This window comes from Corella eumyota, chromosome 1 (assembly GCF_963082875.1).
Source record: "Corella eumyota chromosome 1, kaCorEumy4.1, whole genome shotgun sequence".
Lineage (NCBI taxonomy): Eukaryota > Metazoa > Chordata > Ascidiacea > Phlebobranchia > Corellidae > Corella > Corella eumyota.
This window is the reverse complement of record NC_137490.1, coordinates 17,837,849-17,853,947: the sequence shown is the minus strand read 5'-3', so window position 1 is coordinate 17,853,947 and position 16,099 is coordinate 17,837,849. Positions and strand designations below refer to the sequence as shown.

The 16,099-nt window shown below is 36.7% G+C and overlaps 3 protein-coding genes and 37 non-coding genes across 40 annotated transcripts; 38 read left to right on the top strand and 2 right to left on the bottom strand.

Moving 5' to 3' along the window:
* Positions 1-409: 409 nt before the first annotated feature.
* Trnar-ucg (transfer RNA arginine (anticodon UCG)) lies at positions 410-482 on the top strand. The gene has a single exon. It is a non-coding gene; the product is annotated as a tRNA-Arg (tRNA).
* A 193-nt stretch (positions 483-675) lies between these two features.
* Positions 676-748, top strand: Trnar-ucg (transfer RNA arginine (anticodon UCG)). Its single transcript has one exon. It is a non-coding gene; the product is annotated as a tRNA-Arg (tRNA).
* A 459-nt stretch (positions 749-1,207) lies between these two features.
* Positions 1,208-1,279, top strand: Trnar-ucg (transfer RNA arginine (anticodon UCG)). The gene has a single exon. It is a non-coding gene; the product is annotated as a tRNA-Arg (tRNA).
* Positions 1,280-1,338: 59 nt separating this feature from the next.
* Positions 1,339-1,411, top strand: Trnar-ucg (transfer RNA arginine (anticodon UCG)). Its single transcript has one exon. It is a non-coding gene; the product is annotated as a tRNA-Arg (tRNA).
* Positions 1,412-1,470: 59 nt separating this feature from the next.
* Positions 1,471-1,543, top strand: Trnar-ucg (transfer RNA arginine (anticodon UCG)). Its single transcript has one exon. It is a non-coding gene; the product is annotated as a tRNA-Arg (tRNA).
* Positions 1,544-1,604: 61 nt separating this feature from the next.
* On the top strand, positions 1,605-1,677 carry Trnar-ucg (transfer RNA arginine (anticodon UCG)). The gene has a single exon. It is a non-coding gene; the product is annotated as a tRNA-Arg (tRNA).
* A 59-nt stretch (positions 1,678-1,736) lies between these two features.
* On the top strand, positions 1,737-1,809 carry Trnar-ucg (transfer RNA arginine (anticodon UCG)). Its single transcript has one exon. It is a non-coding gene; the product is annotated as a tRNA-Arg (tRNA).
* Positions 1,810-1,868: 59 nt separating this feature from the next.
* On the top strand, positions 1,869-1,941 carry Trnar-ucg (transfer RNA arginine (anticodon UCG)). The gene has a single exon. It is a non-coding gene; the product is annotated as a tRNA-Arg (tRNA).
* Positions 1,942-2,266: 325 nt separating this feature from the next.
* Trnar-ucg (transfer RNA arginine (anticodon UCG)) lies at positions 2,267-2,339 on the top strand. Its single transcript has one exon. It is a non-coding gene; the product is annotated as a tRNA-Arg (tRNA).
* Positions 2,340-2,398: 59 nt separating this feature from the next.
* On the top strand, positions 2,399-2,471 carry Trnar-ucg (transfer RNA arginine (anticodon UCG)). The gene has a single exon. It is a non-coding gene; the product is annotated as a tRNA-Arg (tRNA).
* Positions 2,472-2,532: 61 nt separating this feature from the next.
* Positions 2,533-2,605, top strand: Trnar-ucg (transfer RNA arginine (anticodon UCG)). The gene has a single exon. It is a non-coding gene; the product is annotated as a tRNA-Arg (tRNA).
* Positions 2,606-2,664: 59 nt separating this feature from the next.
* Trnar-ucg (transfer RNA arginine (anticodon UCG)) lies at positions 2,665-2,737 on the top strand. Its single transcript has one exon. It is a non-coding gene; the product is annotated as a tRNA-Arg (tRNA).
* A 459-nt stretch (positions 2,738-3,196) lies between these two features.
* Positions 3,197-3,269, top strand: Trnar-ucg (transfer RNA arginine (anticodon UCG)). Its single transcript has one exon. It is a non-coding gene; the product is annotated as a tRNA-Arg (tRNA).
* Positions 3,270-3,462: 193 nt separating this feature from the next.
* On the top strand, positions 3,463-3,535 carry Trnar-ucg (transfer RNA arginine (anticodon UCG)). The gene has a single exon. It is a non-coding gene; the product is annotated as a tRNA-Arg (tRNA).
* Positions 3,536-3,596: 61 nt separating this feature from the next.
* Positions 3,597-3,669, top strand: Trnar-ucg (transfer RNA arginine (anticodon UCG)). Its single transcript has one exon. It is a non-coding gene; the product is annotated as a tRNA-Arg (tRNA).
* Positions 3,670-3,861: 192 nt separating this feature from the next.
* Trnar-ucg (transfer RNA arginine (anticodon UCG)) lies at positions 3,862-3,934 on the top strand. The gene has a single exon. It is a non-coding gene; the product is annotated as a tRNA-Arg (tRNA).
* Positions 3,935-3,993: 59 nt separating this feature from the next.
* Positions 3,994-4,066, top strand: Trnar-ucg (transfer RNA arginine (anticodon UCG)). Its single transcript has one exon. It is a non-coding gene; the product is annotated as a tRNA-Arg (tRNA).
* A 192-nt stretch (positions 4,067-4,258) lies between these two features.
* Positions 4,259-4,331, top strand: Trnar-ucg (transfer RNA arginine (anticodon UCG)). Its single transcript has one exon. It is a non-coding gene; the product is annotated as a tRNA-Arg (tRNA).
* Positions 4,332-4,390: 59 nt separating this feature from the next.
* Positions 4,391-4,463, top strand: Trnar-ucg (transfer RNA arginine (anticodon UCG)). Its single transcript has one exon. It is a non-coding gene; the product is annotated as a tRNA-Arg (tRNA).
* A 61-nt stretch (positions 4,464-4,524) lies between these two features.
* On the top strand, positions 4,525-4,597 carry Trnar-ucg (transfer RNA arginine (anticodon UCG)). The gene has a single exon. It is a non-coding gene; the product is annotated as a tRNA-Arg (tRNA).
* A 326-nt stretch (positions 4,598-4,923) lies between these two features.
* Positions 4,924-4,996, top strand: Trnar-ucg (transfer RNA arginine (anticodon UCG)). Its single transcript has one exon. It is a non-coding gene; the product is annotated as a tRNA-Arg (tRNA).
* Positions 4,997-5,189: 193 nt separating this feature from the next.
* On the top strand, positions 5,190-5,262 carry Trnar-ucg (transfer RNA arginine (anticodon UCG)). Its single transcript has one exon. It is a non-coding gene; the product is annotated as a tRNA-Arg (tRNA).
* Positions 5,263-5,321: 59 nt separating this feature from the next.
* On the top strand, positions 5,322-5,394 carry Trnar-ucg (transfer RNA arginine (anticodon UCG)). Its single transcript has one exon. It is a non-coding gene; the product is annotated as a tRNA-Arg (tRNA).
* Positions 5,395-5,586: 192 nt separating this feature from the next.
* On the top strand, positions 5,587-5,659 carry Trnar-ucg (transfer RNA arginine (anticodon UCG)). Its single transcript has one exon. It is a non-coding gene; the product is annotated as a tRNA-Arg (tRNA).
* Positions 5,660-5,718: 59 nt separating this feature from the next.
* On the top strand, positions 5,719-5,791 carry Trnar-ucg (transfer RNA arginine (anticodon UCG)). The gene has a single exon. It is a non-coding gene; the product is annotated as a tRNA-Arg (tRNA).
* A 192-nt stretch (positions 5,792-5,983) lies between these two features.
* Trnar-ucg (transfer RNA arginine (anticodon UCG)) lies at positions 5,984-6,056 on the top strand. The gene has a single exon. It is a non-coding gene; the product is annotated as a tRNA-Arg (tRNA).
* A 59-nt stretch (positions 6,057-6,115) lies between these two features.
* Positions 6,116-6,188, top strand: Trnar-ucg (transfer RNA arginine (anticodon UCG)). Its single transcript has one exon. It is a non-coding gene; the product is annotated as a tRNA-Arg (tRNA).
* A 61-nt stretch (positions 6,189-6,249) lies between these two features.
* Positions 6,250-6,322, top strand: Trnar-ucg (transfer RNA arginine (anticodon UCG)). Its single transcript has one exon. It is a non-coding gene; the product is annotated as a tRNA-Arg (tRNA).
* Positions 6,323-6,381: 59 nt separating this feature from the next.
* On the top strand, positions 6,382-6,454 carry Trnar-ucg (transfer RNA arginine (anticodon UCG)). The gene has a single exon. It is a non-coding gene; the product is annotated as a tRNA-Arg (tRNA).
* Positions 6,455-6,914: 460 nt separating this feature from the next.
* Positions 6,915-6,987, top strand: Trnar-ucg (transfer RNA arginine (anticodon UCG)). Its single transcript has one exon. It is a non-coding gene; the product is annotated as a tRNA-Arg (tRNA).
* Positions 6,988-7,046: 59 nt separating this feature from the next.
* On the top strand, positions 7,047-7,119 carry Trnar-ucg (transfer RNA arginine (anticodon UCG)). The gene has a single exon. It is a non-coding gene; the product is annotated as a tRNA-Arg (tRNA).
* Positions 7,120-7,179: 60 nt separating this feature from the next.
* Positions 7,180-7,252, top strand: Trnar-ucg (transfer RNA arginine (anticodon UCG)). Its single transcript has one exon. It is a non-coding gene; the product is annotated as a tRNA-Arg (tRNA).
* Positions 7,253-7,443: 191 nt separating this feature from the next.
* Positions 7,444-7,516, top strand: Trnar-ucg (transfer RNA arginine (anticodon UCG)). Its single transcript has one exon. It is a non-coding gene; the product is annotated as a tRNA-Arg (tRNA).
* A 193-nt stretch (positions 7,517-7,709) lies between these two features.
* Positions 7,710-7,782, top strand: Trnar-ucg (transfer RNA arginine (anticodon UCG)). The gene has a single exon. It is a non-coding gene; the product is annotated as a tRNA-Arg (tRNA).
* A 978-nt stretch (positions 7,783-8,760) lies between these two features.
* Positions 8,761-8,833, top strand: Trnar-ucg (transfer RNA arginine (anticodon UCG)). The gene has a single exon. It is a non-coding gene; the product is annotated as a tRNA-Arg (tRNA).
* A 62-nt stretch (positions 8,834-8,895) lies between these two features.
* Trnar-ucg (transfer RNA arginine (anticodon UCG)) lies at positions 8,896-8,968 on the top strand. The gene has a single exon. It is a non-coding gene; the product is annotated as a tRNA-Arg (tRNA).
* A 193-nt stretch (positions 8,969-9,161) lies between these two features.
* Positions 9,162-9,234, top strand: Trnar-ucg (transfer RNA arginine (anticodon UCG)). Its single transcript has one exon. It is a non-coding gene; the product is annotated as a tRNA-Arg (tRNA).
* Positions 9,235-10,056: 822 nt separating this feature from the next.
* Positions 10,057-11,552, top strand: LOC145743219 (uncharacterized). Its single transcript, XM_082561172.1, has one exon. It carries the CDS (start codon positions 10,088-10,090, stop codon positions 11,384-11,386), a length of 1,299 nt encoding a protein of 432 aa, XP_082417298.1. The 5' UTR covers positions 10,057-10,087; the 3' UTR covers positions 11,387-11,552.
* LOC145743314 (inositol monophosphatase 1-like) lies at positions 11,049-13,720 on the bottom strand. Its single transcript, XM_082561287.1, has 7 exons — positions 13,527-13,720; positions 13,318-13,451; positions 13,095-13,199; positions 12,441-12,595; positions 12,271-12,379; positions 12,058-12,209; positions 11,049-11,900 (listed from the first exon to the last, which is right to left on the bottom strand). The coding sequence occupies exons 1-7, from the start codon at positions 13,596-13,598 to the stop codon at positions 11,794-11,796; spliced, it is 834 nt and encodes a 277-aa protein (XP_082417413.1). The 5' UTR covers positions 13,599-13,720; the 3' UTR covers positions 11,049-11,793.
* A 603-nt stretch (positions 13,721-14,323) lies between these two features.
* LOC145746430 (PHD finger-like domain-containing protein 5A) lies at positions 14,324-15,978 on the bottom strand. Its single transcript, XM_082564715.1, has 5 exons — positions 15,836-15,978; positions 15,605-15,628; positions 15,369-15,457; positions 15,225-15,302; positions 14,324-15,146 (listed from the first exon to the last, which is right to left on the bottom strand). The coding sequence occupies exons 1-5, from the start codon at positions 15,885-15,887 to the stop codon at positions 15,057-15,059; spliced, it is 333 nt and encodes a 110-aa protein (XP_082420841.1). The 5' UTR covers positions 15,888-15,978; the 3' UTR covers positions 14,324-15,056.
* Positions 15,979-16,099: the final 121 nt, after the last annotated feature.

The following is a 16,099-nucleotide window of genomic DNA, read 5'->3' as shown; positions in this document are numbered from 1 at the left end:
TCTCGTAATCGTGGCCGCTTGGCCTAATGAATATGGCGTCTGACTTCGATTCAGAAGATTGGAGGTTCGAGTCCCTCTGTGGTCATTTTTTCTAAGAAGTTTCTAGTTTTGAAGCTAAATAGTTTATGCATTTCTCTTATTCGTGGCCGCATGGCCTAATGGATACGGCGTCTGACTTCGAATCAGAAGATTGGGGGTTCGAGTCCCTCTGTTGTCATCTTTTTCTTAAAAGTTTCTAATTTTAAATCGGAATGTTTCATGCAATTCTCTAATTCGCGGCCGCATGGACTAATGGATATGGCGTCTGACTTCGAATCAGAAGATTGGGGATTCGAGTCCCTCTGTGGTCATTTTTTCTAAGAAGTTTCTAGTTTTGAAGCTAAATAGTTCATGCAATTCTCTTATTCGTGGCCGCATGGCCTATTGGATATGGCGTCTGACTTCGAATCAGAAGATTGGGGGTTCGAGTCCCTCTGTGGTCAATTTTTTTCTCAAAAGTTTCTAATTTTAAATCGGAATGTTTCATGCAATTCTCCAATTCGCGGCCGCACGGCCTAATGGATATGGCGTCTGACTTCGAATCAGAAGTTTGGGGGTTCAAGTCCCTCTGTTGTCATTTTTTCTAAGAAGTTTCTAGTTTTGAAGCTAAATAGTTCATGTAATTCTCTTATTCGTGGCCGCATGGCCTAATGGATATGGCGTCTGACTTCGAATCAGAAGATTGGGGGTTCGAGTCCCTCTGTGGTCATTTTTTTTAAGAAGTTTCTAGTTTTGAAGCTAAATAGTTCATGTAATTCTCTTAATCGTGGCCGCATGGCCTAATGGATATGGCGTCTGACTTCGAATCAGAAGATTGATGGTTCAAGTCCCTCCGTGGTCATATTTATCTCAAAAAGTTTCCAAATTTGGAACAAAATATTTCATGCCAGCATTGTAATCGTGGCCGCATGGCCTAATGGATATGGCGTCTGACTTCGATTCAGAACTTTGAGGGTTCGGGTCCCTCTGTGGTCATTTTTTCTAAGAAGTTTCTAGTTTTGAAGCTAAATAGTTCATGTAATTCTCTTAGTCGTGGCCGCATGGCCTAATGAATATGGCGTATGACTTCGAATCAGAAGATTGATGGTTCGAGTCCTCCCGTGGTCATTTTTATCTCAAAAAGTTTCCAAGTTTGGAGCAAAATATTTCATGCCAGCATTGTAATCGTGGCCGCATGGCCTAATGGATAAGGCGTCTGACTTCGAATCAGAAATTGGGGGTTCGAGTCCCTCTGTGGTCATTTTTTTAAAGAAGTTTATAGTTTTGACGCAAAATAGTTCATGCAATTTTCTTGTTCGTGGCCGCATGGCCTAATGGATAAGGCGTCTGACTTCGAATCAGAAGGTTAGGGGTTCAAGTCCCTCTGTTGTCATTTTTTCTAAGAAGTTTCTAGTTTTGAAGCTAAATAGTTCATGTAATTCTCTTATTCGTGGCCGCATGGCCTAATGGATATGGCGTCTGACTTCGAATCAGAAGATTGGGGGTTCGAGTCCCTCTGTGGTCAATTTTTTTCTCAAAAGTTTCTAATTTTAAATCGGAATGTTTCATGCAATTCTCCAATTCGCGGCCGCACGGCCTAATGGATATGGCGTCTGACTTCGAATCAGAAGATTGGGGGTTCAAGTCCCTCTGTGGTCATTTTTTCTAAGAAGTTTCTAGTTTTGAAGCTAAATAGTTCATGTAATTCTCTTATTCGTGGCCGCATGGCCTAATGGATATGGCGTCTGACTTCGAATCAGAAGATTGGGGGTTCGAGTCCCTCTGTGGTCATTTTTTCTAAGAAGTTTCTAGTTTTGAAGCTAAATAGTTCATGTAATTCTCTTATTCGTGGTCGCATGGCCTAATGGATATGGCGTCTGACTTCGAATCAGAAGATTGGGGGTTCGAGTCCCTCTGTGGTCATTTTTTTCTCAAAAGTTTCTAATTTTAAATCGGAAAGTTTCATGCAATTCTCGTAATCGTGGCCGCTTGGCCTAATGAATATGGCGTCTGACTTCGATTCAGAAGATTGGAGGTTCGAGTCCCTCTGTGGTCATTTTTTCTAAGAAGTTTCTAGTTTTGAAGCTAAATAGTTTATGCATTTCTCTTATTCGTGGCCGCATGGCCTAATGGATACGGCGTCTGACTTCGAATCAGAAAATTGGGGGTTCGAGTCCCTCTGTGGTCATTTTTTTCTTAAAAGTTTCTAATTTTAAATCGGAATGTTTCATGCAATTCTCTAATTCGCGGCCGCATGGCCTAATGGATATGGCGTCTGACTTCGAATCAGAAGATTGGGGGTTCGAGTCCCTCTGTGGTCATTTTTTCTAAGAAGTTTCTAGTTTTGAAGCTAAATAGTTCATGCAATTCTCTTAATCGTGGCCGTATGGCCTAATGGATATGGCGTCTGACTTCGAATCAGAAGATTGGGGGTTCGAGTCCCTCTGTGGACAATTTTTTTCTCAAAAGTTTCTAATTTTAAATCGGAATGTTTCATGCAATTCTCTAATTCGCGGCCGCATGGCCTAATGGATATGGCGTCTGACTTCGAATCAGAAGATTGGGGGTTCGAGTCCCTCTGTGGTCATTTTTTCTAAGAAGTTTCTAGTTTTAAATCGGAATGTTTCATGTAATTCTCTTATTCGTGGCCGCATGGCCTAATGGATATGGCGTCTGACTTCGAATCAGAAGATTGGGGGTTCGAGTCCTTCTGTGGTCAATTTTTTTCTCAAAAGTTTCTAATTTTAAATCGGAATGTTTCATGCAATTCTCCAATTCGCGGCCGCACGGCCTAGTGGATATGGCGTCTGACTTCGAATCAGAAGATTGGGGTTTCAAGTCCCTCTGTGGTCAATTTTTTTCTCAAAAGTTTCTAATTTTAAATCGGAATGTTTCATGCAATTCTCCAATTCGCGGTTGCACGGCCTAATGGATATGGCGTCTGACTTCGAATCAGAAGATTGGGGGTTCAAGTCCCTCTGTTGTCATTTTTTCTAAGAAGTTTCTAGTTTTGAAGCTAAATAGTTCATGTAATTCTCGTATTCGTGGCCGCATGGCCTAATGGATATGGCGTCTGACTTCGAATCAGAAGATTGGGGGTTCGAGTCCCTCTATGGTAATTTTTTCTAAGAAGTTTCTAGTTTTGAAGCTAAATAGTTCATGTAATTCTCTTATTCGTGGCCGCATGGCCTAATGGATATGGCGTCTGACTTCGAATCAGAAGATTGGGGCTTCGAGTCCCTCTGTGGTCAATTTTTTTCTCAAAAGTTTTTAATTTTAAATCGGAATGTTTCATGCAATTCTCGTAATCGTGGCCGCTTGGCCTAATGAATATGGCGTCTGACTTCGTTTCAGAAGGTTGGGGGTTCGAGTCCCTCTGTGGTCATTTTTTCTAAGAAGTTTCTAGTTTTGAAGCTAAATAGTTTATGCATTTCTCTTATTCGTGGCCGCATGGCCTAATGGATACGGCGTCTGACTTCGAATCAGAAAATTGGGGGTTCGAGTCCCTCTGTGGTCAATTTTTTTCTTAAAAGTTTCTAATTTTAAATCGGAATGTTTCATGCAATTCTCTAATTCGCGGCCGCATGGCCTAATGGATATGGCGTCTGACTTCGAATCAGAAGATTGGGGGTTCGAGTCCCTCTGTGGTCATTTTTTCTAAGAAGTTTCTAGTTTTGAAGCTAAATAGTTCATGCAATTCTCTTAATCGTGGCCGCATGGCCTAATGGATATGGCGTCTGACTTCGAATCAGAAGATTGGGGTTCGAGTCCCTCTGTAGACAATTTTTTTCTCAAAAGTTTCTAATTTTAAATCGGAATGTTTCATGCAATTCTCTAATTCGCGGCCGCATGGCCTAATGGATATGGCGTCTGACTTCGAATCAGAAGATTGGGGGTTCGAGTCCCTCTGTGGTCATTTTTTCTAAGAAGTTTCTAGTTTTAAATCGGAATGTTTCATGCAATTCTCTAATTCGCGGCCGCATGGCCTAATGGATATGGCGTCTGACTTCGAATCAGAAGATTGGGGGTTCGAGTCCCTCTGTGGTCATTTTTTCTAAGAAGTTTCTAGTTTTGAAGCTAAATAGTTCATGTAATTCTCTTATTCGTGGTCGCATGTCCTAATGGATACGGCGTCTGACTTCGAATCAGAAAATTGGGGGTTCGAGTCCCTCTGTGGTCATTTTTTTCTCAAAAGTTTCTAATTTTAAATCGGAATGTTTCATGCAATTCTCTAATTCGCGGCCGCATGGCCTAATGGATATGGCGTCTGACTTCGAATCAGAAGATTGGGGGTTCGAGTCCCTCTGTGGTCATTTTTTCTAAGAAGTTTCTAGTTTTGAAGCTAAATAGTTCATGCAATTCTCTTAATCGTGGCCGTATGGCCTAATGGATATGGCGTCTGACTTCGAATCAGAAGATTGGGGGTTCGAGTCCCTCTGTGGACAATTTTTTTCTCAAAAGTTTCTAATTTTAAATCGGAATGTTTCATGCAATTCTCTAATTCGCGGCCGCATGGCCTAATGGATATGGCGTCTGACTTCGAATCAGAAGATTGGGGGTTCGAGTCCCTCTGTGGTCATTTTTTCTAAGAAGTTTCTAGTTTTAAATCGGAATGTTTCATGTAATTCTCTTATTCGTGGCCGCATGGCCTAATGGATATGGCGTCTGACTTCGAATCAGAAGATTGATGGTTCGAGTCCCTCCGTGGTCTTTTTTATCTCAAAAAGTTTCCAAGTTTGGAGCAAAATATTTCATGCCAGCATTGTATTCGTGGCCGCATGGCCTATTGGATAAGGAGTCTGACTTCGAATCAGAAGATTGGGGTTCGAGTCCCTCTGTGGTCAATTTTTTTTAAAGAAGTTTATAGTTTTGAAGCAAAATAGTTCATGCAATTTTCTTGTTCGTGGCCGCATGGCCTAATGGATAAGGCGTCTGACTTCGAATCAGAAGATTGGGGGTTCGAGTCCTTCTGTGGTCATTTTTTTTAAAGAAGTTTATAGTTTTGAAGCTAAATAGTTCATGCATTTCTCTTATTCGTGGCCGCATGGCCTAATGGAAACGGCGTCTGACTTCGAATCATAAGATTGGGGGATCGAGTCCCTCTGTGGTCATTTTTTTCTTAAAAGTTTCTAATTTTAAATCGGAATGTTTCATGCAATTCTCTAATTCGCGGCCGCATGGCCTAATGGATATGGCGTCTGACTTCGAATCAGAAGATTGGGGGTTCGAGTCCCTCTGTGGTCATTTTTTCTAAGAAGTTTCTAGTTTTGAAGCTAAATAGTTCATGCAATTCTCTTATTCGTGGCCGCATGGCCTAATGGATATGGCGTCTGACTTCGAATCAGAAGATTGGGGGTTCGAGTCCCTCTGTGGTCATTTTTTCTAAGAAGTTTCTAGTTTTGAAGCTAAATAGTTCATGCAATTCTCTTAATCGTGGCCGCATGGCCTAATGGATATGGCGTCTGACTTCGAATCAGAAGATTGGGGTTCGAGTCCCTCTGTGGACAATTTTTTTCTCAAAAGTTTCTAATTTTAAATCGGAATGTTTCATGCAATTCTCTAATTCGCGGCCGCATGGCCTAATGGATATGGCGTCTGACTTCGAATCAGAAGCTTGGGGGTTCGAGTCCCTCTGTGGTCATTTTTTCTAAGAAGTTTCTAGTTTTAAATCGGAATGTTTCATGCAATTCTCTAATTCGCGGCCGCATGGCCTAATGGATATGGTGTCTGACTTCGAATCAGAAGATTGGGGGTTCGAGTCCCTCTGTGGTCATTTTTTCTAAGAAGTTTCTAGTTTTGAAGCTAAATAGTTCATGTAATTCTCTTATTCGTGGTCGCATGTCCTAATGGATACGGCGTCTGACTTCGAATCAGAAAATTGGGGGTTCGAGTCCCTCTGTGGTCATTTTTTTCTCAAAAGTTTCTAATTTTAAATCGGAATGTTTCATGCAATTCTCTAATTCGCGGCCGCATGGCCTAATGGATATGGCGTCTGACTTCGAATCAGAAGATTGGGGGTTCGAGTCCCTCTGTGGTCATTTTTTCTAAGAAGTTTCTAGTTTTGAAGCTAAATAGTTCATGCAATTCTCTTAATCGTGGCCGTATGGCCTAATGGATATGGCGTCTGACTTCGAATCAGAAGATTGGGGGTTCGAGTCCCTCTGTGGACAATTTTTTTCTCAAAAGTTTCTAATTTTAAATCGGAATGTTTCATGCAATTCTCTAATTCGCGGCCGCATGGCCTAATGGATATGGCGTCTGACTTCGAATCAGAAGATTGGGGGTTCGAGTCCCTCTGTGGTCATTTTTTCTAAGAAGTTTCTAGTTTTAAATCGGAATGTTTCATGTAATTCTCTTATTCGTGGCCGCATGGCCTAATGGATATGGCGTCTGACTTCGAATCAGAAGATTGATGGTTCGAGTCCCTCCGTGGTCATTTTTATCTCAAAAAGTTTCCAAGTTTGGAGCAAAATATTTCATGCCAGCATTGTATTCGTGGCCGCATGGCCTATTGGATAAGGCGTCTGACTTCGAATCAGAAGATTGGGGTTCGAGTCCCTCTGTGGTCATTTTTTTTTAAAGAAGTTTATAGTTTTGAAGCAAAATAGTTCATGCAATTTTCTTGTTCGTGGCCGCATGGGCTAATGGATAAGGCGTCTGACTTCGAATCAGAAGATTGGGGGTTCGAGTCCTTCTGTGGTCATTTTTTTTAAAGAAGTTTATAGTTTTGAAGCTAAATAGTTCATGCATTTCTCTTATTCGTGGACGCATGGCCTAATGGAAACGGCGTCTGACTTCGAATCATAAGATTGGGGGATCGAGTCCCTCTGTGGTCATTTTTTTCTTAAAAGTTTCTAATTTTAAATCGGAATGTTTCATGCAATTCTCTAATTCGCGGCCGCATGGCCTAATGGATATGGCGTCTGACTTCGAATCAGAAGATTGGGGGTTCGAGTCCCTCTGTGGTCATTTTTTCTAAGAAGTTTCTAGTTTTGAAGCTAAATAGTTCATGCAATTCTCTTATTCGTGGCCGCATGGCCTAATGGATATGGCGTCTGACTTCGAATCAGAAGATTCGGGGTTCGAGTCCCTCTGTGGTCATTTTTTTCTCAAAAGTTTCTAATTTTAAATCGGAATGTTTCATGCAATTCTCTAATTCGCGGCCGTATGGCCTAATGGATATGGCGTCTGACTTCGAATCAGAAGATTGGGGGTTCGACTCCCTCTGTGATCATTTTTTCTAAGAAGTTTCTAGTTTTACATCGGAATGTTTCATGCAATTCTCTAATTCGCGGCCGCATGGCCTAATGGATATGGCGTCTGACTTCAAATCAGAAGATCGGGGGTTCGAGTCCCTCTTTGGTCATTTTTTCTAAGAAGTTTCTAGTTTTGAAGCTAAATAGTTCATGCAATTCTCTTATTCGTGGCCGCATGGCCTAATGGATATGGCGTCTGACTTCGAATCAGAAGATTGGGGGTTCGAGTCCCTTTGTGGTCTATTTTTTTCTCAAAAGTTTCTAATTTTAAATCGGAATGTTTCATGCAATTCTCGTAATCGTGGCCGCTTGGCCTAATGGATATGGCGTCTGACTTCGATTCAGAAGATTGGGGGTTCGAGTCCCTCTGTGGCTATTTTTTCTAAGAAGTTTCTAGTTTTGAAGCTAAATAGTTTATGCATTTCTCTTATTCGTGGCCGCATGGCCTAATGGATATGGCGTCTGACTTCGAATCAGAAGATTGGGGGTTCGAGTCCCTCTGTGGTCATTTTTTTTCTTAAAAGTTTCTAATTTTAAATCGGAATGTTTCATGCAATTCTCGTAATCGTGGCCGCTTGGCCTAATGGATATGGCGTCTGACTTCGATTCAGAAGATTGGGGGTTCGAGTCCCTCTGTGGCTATTTTTTCTAAGAAGTTTCTAGTTTTGAAGCTAAATAGTTTATGCATTTCTCTTATTCGTGGCCGCATGGCCTAATGGATATGGTCTCTGACTTCGAAACAGAAGATTGGTGGTTCGAGAGCCTCTGTGGTCATTTTTTTCTCAAAAAGTTTCCAATTTTGGAACAAAATATTTCATGCCAGCATTGTAATCGTGGCCGCATGGTCTAATGGATATGGCGTTTGACTTCGAATCAGAAGATTGGGGTTCGAGTCCCTCTGTGGTCATTATTTTTCTAAAAAAAATCTAATTATGAATCGAAATGTTTTATGCTAATCTCTAAATCCTAATGGATTTGACGTCTGACTTCGAATCAGAAGATTGGGTGTTCGAGTCCTTCTGTGGTCATTTTTGCTAAGAAGCTTATAGTTTTGAAGCAAAATAGTTCATGCAATTCTCTTATTCGTGGCCGCATGGCCTAATGGATACGCCGTCTGACTTCGAATCAGAAGATTGGGGGTTCGAGTCCCTTTGTGGTCATTTTTTTTCTAAAAAACATTCTAATTTTAAATCGAAATGTTTCATGCTAGCCTCTAATTCGCGGCCGCATGGCCTAATGGATATGGCGTCTGACTTCGAAACAGAAGATTGGGGGTTCGAGAGCCTCTATGGTCATTTTTTCTAAGAAGTTTCTAGTTTCGAAGCTAAATAGTTCATGCAATTCTGTAAATCGTAGCCGCATGGCCTATTGGATATGGCGTCTGACTTCGAATCAGAAGATTGGGGGTTCGAGTCCCGCTGTGGTCATTTTTTCTAAGAAGTTTCTAATTTTGAAGCAAAATAGTTCATGCAATTATCTTATTCGTGGCCGCATGGCCTAATGGATATGGCGTCTGACTTCGAATCAGAAGATTGGGGATTCGAGTCCCTTTGTGGTCATTTTTTTTCTAAAAATCATTCTAATTTTAAATCGAAATGTTTCATGCTAGCCTCTAATTCGCGGCCGCATGGCCTAATGGATATGGCGCCTGACTTCGAATCAGAAGATTGGGGGTTCGAGTCCCTCTGTTGTCATTTTTTCTAAGAAGTTTCTAATTTTGAATTAAAATAGTTCATGTAATTCTCTTATTCGTGGCCGCATGGCCTAATGGATATGGCGTCTGACATCGAATCAGAAGATTCATGGTTCGAGTCCCACTGTGGTCATTTTTTTCTCAATAAGTTTCCAATTTCGGAGCAAAATATTTCATGCCAGCATGTTAATCGCGGACGCATGGCCTAATGGATATGGCGTCTGACTTCGAATCAGAAGATTGGGGGTTCGAGTCCCTCTGTGGTCAAATTTTTTCTCAAAAGTTTCTAATTTTGAATCGAAATGTTTCATGCAATTCTCGTAATCGTGGCCGCATGGCCTAATGGATATTGCGTCTGACTTCGAATCAGAAGATTGGGGTTCGAGTCCCTCTGTGGTCTTTTTTTTTAAAAGTTTCCAATTTTGAAGTAAAATATTTCGTGCAAGCTTTATTTTTGTAAAATTATCAGATCTAGTAAAATCTTGTTTGGTCGCTCATCCAATCGCAATTATTTTCTCTGCCCAGACAACTATACAACAACTTTAATCATTACAGGTTCGTTCAATATCCAACTCGTGTAAAAAACAATTCTATGTTGATACGGATAATCCTTATTACAGTAAGTCAACAGACAATGGGCATCGCGTAAGGTCTTATTATTTTGTAGTGTTATGAATAATAGGGTTTGATAATACAGAAACGCCCACCGAAGCACGTTATTATTTCCGGATTTGTTTGTTTAACTACTGAATGCAAGTAATGGGAAATTACTTGACAATTTGAACTTTTTAATATGACGTTAATGATACTATGATTCCATTTTTAACCATTGCCTTACTCATTAATTACAGTATAAGCGGAAGTAGTGCTTTACACGTAGTTCAGGAAATAGTTAGGCACTTGCTTATTTATTAAAATAGTTTTGTACTCTTTTGACTTAGTTTAACACATGTAATATTGAGGGAATAATCATTTAAAGAGGCAATACTTACACAAAAATATAGGTATAAACATATGTAATGTACAACAGAATAGAATTGAGTTTTATTGTTTTTAAATAATGTTACTGCAATTTTATTTTAGTGTTAATTAAGTATTTTTAGTGTCTAAACAAATTAAAATGGCAAGTATAACTTGTGAACTTGAACATGATGGAGCTATCATATGCAATGGAACAACCTATGAACCAAAAATAATATTAACCTATCATGACAAACTGTTTTGGATTTACCTGGGAATTTATGTAGCTTTAATCATTATCGCTGGAGTTATGAGTGGGTTAACTATGGGGCTATTATCTTTAGATTCAACCAGTTTGGCTGTGTTATCAACAGGTGGAAAGCCTAAGGAACAAAAGTATGCAAAAAAGATTTTACCATTGGTAAAACGACACCATTTATTATTGGTTACGCTTCTTCTTGCTAATGCAGCTGCAGTTGAAAGCATGCCATTGTTTTTAGATAAAATATCTGACCCAGTAACTGCAATTGTTGTCTCGGTTACGGCTGTGTTACTGTTTGGAGAAGTAGTTCCACAAGCTTTGTTTACAAGATTTGGTCTGGCCATTGGTGCTACACTTTCCCCTCTTGTATATTTCTTAATTTTTATCACTTGTCCAATTTCTTGGCCTTTGTCAAAACTGTTGGATTGGAGTCTTGGCAAAGATCATGCAACATTTTTTAGAAGAGCGGAATTAAGTGTTTTAGTGGATATCCACAAAGCCAAAGATGACGACAACGAAGATCCTCTTACTGCAGATGAAGCACTTATTATTAAAGGAGCTTTAACATTGCGAGATAAAACAGTGCAAGAAGTTTGTACTCCAGTTAACAGTGTGTTTGCCCTAAACATAGATGGTGTAATGAATAGAGAAACGATGGATAACATTTTAGCCAAAGGTCATTCCAGGGTTCCAATATATGAGGGCAATAAAACAAACCTTGTTGGAATTATCTTGATAAAAAATTTAATAAAAATTGATCCTGATGATAATTTACCACTTCGACAAGTTTACAAATCGCACAGTCGACCACTGCTTAAAATTTATTCCAACGTGAACCTATATGATGCATTAAACTTCTTTCAAACCGGAAAATCTCATATATTCGCTGTAGTAAAAGGTCCAGAGCCTTTGGATTTAGACTCGATTGAACCAACTGCAGTAATTCCTGGGGACAACATAACTGGTATTGTAACTCTCGAGGATGTTATTGAAGAGCTTATCCAGGAAGAAATACTGGATGAGACAGATGTGTATGTTGATGTAAGCAAGAAAATTAAAGTAGCAAAGGCCCGAGCTGCAGTTAGAGCAAGCAGATTATCACAAAGCAGACCTGGGCCACAAAGAGTGTCTGAAAGTGGCCGAAAATCAATAGATGAAGATTATACTGCTGATGACACTGCCCCATTGTTACCTTGATATTAAATTGAAAAAAACCTGCACATGCACTTATACACTAATGTCCAAAGTTTAGTTTATGCATTTTTGTTAAAACCATTAAATATTGTTCTGAACTTCTGTGTTTTATTTTTGTAGTAAAGTGGAATAATAATGGAAGAGAATAAATAAAATCGCAAATTATGTATATAAATATATATCTATTTATTATGTTTTATATATACATAATTAAATTTTACTTCCTAATTTAAGTACCCTAATATCTGCATATAAATCACTGATAGGATATTATAAATATTGTGCAAAATGCAACTTTCTCTAATGGAGGTGAAGCATAAACACTTAAAATATCTAGTTAAGTACTATTAGTTAACATTAAAAAATTGATAAAATGATTAATATTTAAAATATTGCATAGAAAAATTGCATTAATCACGTGAAAAATTTACAGGTTTAAGCTTGGAACTTAGTGATTTGGCTACCTCAGAATTACAAGCTGCAATAATTTGCCGTGCCATTAAATCCAATTTTCCACCTAAATATAATAAATAAACTTAACACAAATAAACAAACCCTTCAAAACAAGAATTACAATAACAAAAAAGTTATAAATAACCTTTAGTTAAACAAACGTGGCCTACTTTTAAAACAGATAACATTTTGCATATAAAAAGAGTATTTTTTATATTTACCTCCAGTGTCAATGTTAACACCTCCTGCTTCTTGGACTATAACTGAAGCAGCACAATAATCCCAACAATGTATTCCATTCTCATAAAAGGCTTCTGCTTGGCCCATAGCCACTGCACACATGTTTAATGCTGCTGAACCTAAACCTTGTATGCTAACAATATATTTATTTATTAAAATAAACTGCACATACTTATTACTTAAAAATTACTTACGAATGAACAGGGGAAGTTAAAACAGATCTAATATTTGCCAAAATCGCATCAACATATTCTGGTTTTCGGCTTGATCCAAAGGCAGACAAGATTGAACTTTGACATAATTCTAAAATTCAATAAAAGAAGTTTATAAACACAAAATATTTATTTAAATTTATTTTTTTAACCTATTGTGGTTGAAACATGAATTGGAATTCCATTACAAAATGCTCCCTTGCCAGATATAGCTGAAAACATCTCATCGGAGATTGCATTATAAACGACACCAATGGTTGGGGTTTGATTTACACAAAATCCTAAACAAACAGCTACAAATGGGAACCTGAAAATAATAATTACATTATTTGTTTTGTTAAAATAAATTTTTGGTTAAAGTTGGGAATGATTTTATTGTTTAGGTATGTTGATAATGTAACATGTGCAAGTACAACATCACACCTTATTTTTTTTGAATCTGCCTTAAAATATTGAACTTTTCTATTGTAAGTACAAAATTTTTTTTTTGTATATATACATTTATCCTCAATGTGGGAAAGTTGATTGTGCGACTTAAACATAGAGTAACATCAGTTACTTCGACCCAGTCTTGAGTTGCCTGTGGCAGTTTGGGATATAATAGATTATAATTGCCCAGTAATTAAGCTGCTGATTAAGTGCTAACTCAGCGGGAGTTTATGCCGTTTATAGCGCCTTACTCAAGGGTGCTACAGCATGAGATCACTGGGGATCGAACCCACGACCTCATGTGTGGTGTAGCAAGTGTTCTTACCACTACACCTTGCTACCGGTTTAGGATTAAATACTGGTAAAAAAAACATTACCTATGGACAAAATTTGTTGTTCCATCAACTGGATCCACAATCCAAGTTGGCTCATTAGTTAGGTTACAATTCATTCCTTCCACGACTGATTCTTCACCAATAAATCTTTAAATATTTAAAAAAAAGTCTTGATTTAATTGATTTAAATTATATTTTTAATGTCTGAATGTCGGATGTTACTGTTCCAAAAAGTGTGTATATATAAAATTGGAAAATAAATTACTGATGTGAAGGATATCTTTCTTTAATAGCTGCTATTATCAAAGATTCAACTTTCTTGTCAGTTTCTGTCACAAGATCTGTAGCACAACTTTTTTCACAAATGTTTTTCTTTTGTTTAAATGCATCTTTAATTTCCTAAACAAATTAAGTTTAAGTTATAAAAACACAGCAAAGTCGATTTACGTAACAAATTACCAACAAAAGAATCACCTGGCCAACAGTTCTGGCTAAATTCTTTCCAAAGTCCAATATTTCATCATAATTTAATTTTTGTTCCGCCATTATTTTCTTTTTTCCTATTTTATTTTAACAAACCGATTTCAAGAAACAAGATAAAAAATGTAACCGATAAATGACCTTTATTACGCCCTTAATTTATCCTAATTTTATTGATATTAAATAGTGCCAACCTTTGTATAAAATATTGAAGGGGCTACCCAATAAAATTTAAAGTACCTACCCGAAGAACCTCTTTACCCCCTAAACTTACAAAAGTACCCGCCTAACCGAAATTAGGTGCAATATTGCACGCAAGGCAACAAAGTAAAAAAGTAGAAACACGACAACAACACAAACAACAAGCATGGAGAAGTTAATCAAAACATACAAAAAAGGAGTAAAAGTGATTATGGTGCAAGTTAAAACACAACTACATTTTATAAAAAATGCTTCACGTATACACACAGTTTCCAAAACACTACAAGGCTACTAGAACAATAAGAACAAACACAATAATAATTATAAATATTATAGTGATTTCGGAGGCTTATATTTTTGCATAGTTCTTAATACAGTTAGGTGATATAATTAATCAGCATATTAAGGGCTGTGGTAATTTTAGATGATCTTTAACGACGTACAAAAACCCTTTCTCTTTTCTTTATTAGGTCTCCTTAAAAAAAACAATTTATTTAAATTAAATGAAGTTAATAAATATTAATACTGAATAAATGTTGAAAAAAAAACACATAAATATACCATCCTTAGTAAATAGTGGGTATGGACAAACACAATTTCCATAAGCACCTCATCTTAACCATTTGTAGTGTGATGGGCCGAGTTAAAGATGTGGGTACGTGTGTTTGAAGATAGGCACAAAATGTTTTCCCCATTCCACATATCTTATGACATTGACAACTAAAGTTAAGCATTTAAATTATTGCATTTCAACACAAATTATTTATTTTACTTATTTGTTGTTAAAAGGCTAGGACCCAATGTTTCTTACTGATGTCAAAACTGGTAATCGAACCCAAAGCATAATGTGATTGATACGTTTAGTTGAGTAATTTTTTTGGTGGGCATTATTTAAAAATAACACAAAAATAGCATGAAATCCCGCAATAATTTAGGTGAAGAGCTAACTCCTTACGCCACAAATGCAATTATACAATTATGTTACGCAATGCCTTATTAATATAAAAGACAAATAATTTATGTACAAACGTAAATTACTCTACAAACGTAAATTAACAATTATTGTAATTACAGGTTCTTTTACGAATGAATTTACAAATTTATTAAACTATTAATAAAAAGTTTAAACCAATATTAGTTCAATAAGTTTCATGTATAGACTAGAAATAATAAGTAAAGTTAAACAATTTTTTTACAAATAGTAAACTGTAATAAAAAATGTTTTTTCCAATAATGGTAATAAAACAGCTAGAAAAACAGGAGAACATATTTTTTTCCAGATATTCATCAAAACTTGTTTGTCATCTTTATTTATTAGATTTATCATCTTTTTTTAAAACCATATTTCTTCCTTTCATAAAACAAATCTGTTTTCGCGCTTCCCAAATTGACAATTTTTGGGCAACCATCTCTCTAAAAATAAAAAAACAAGAATTAAAAACAACTAACAAAATCATATTTGTATAGAAAGTGTATTATATTAAGTTTTACATCTTTTTCTTGTATTGTGCATTCTTTGCAATAATAAGCATCTGATACTCCAGGACCCCCGCAAGTTACACAACGACCCTGTAATAAAATTTTGATTTATTAAAGGCTTGACTTGATATTAAAAAATGAGCTAACAAAACATACCTGATATGAACCATAGTTGCATTCATCACATATTCTAACCAATGTACATGGTCTTACATAAGAGTCACAGATAACACATTTTCCATCACCTAAAAATAATGCTAAAGTTTATTATTAAATATAAATACACAATAATAATTCTTAAATATGTCGAAATAGAATTTGTTGCAGTTTTAACATTTAGCAATATGTTTAACACTAAATTTTTGCTTGCATAAGTATAAAATAAATCTTACATTTTTCGCACAGTCTTCCAATAGCTGTAATAAATAAAATATATTAGTGTAAATAATAAGTTTACTTATATGATACCTATACATGTACAACTACTAATTGATAACGCACTTATAACATTTAAAATACAAAAAGTTCAATAAGCTGATAAAATCTTTACGTACAGACGTATAAGAAGATAATTAAAAATTAACCTAATTACTTTATAAGAATAATTTAATTATAAAACTTACCCACACCCGGTTGTTTACGGCAAAATATTAAATCGGGATGATGCTTGGCCATGGTTTATTTTCTTAAATTGAAAGTACAAAATGTAAATACTAGACCTTTTTGATTTTTTAAAACGTTGACACAGAAACGTATCAAATGCGCGTTATCAAAAATCGAAAACAAAATGAGGTGGGACTTTCCCTTTTCGCTTTTGATTTTGCTGGTAACCTACCTAAAAATGTCAATATAATTTTATAAAATTGCATTCAATCTATAAAAACATT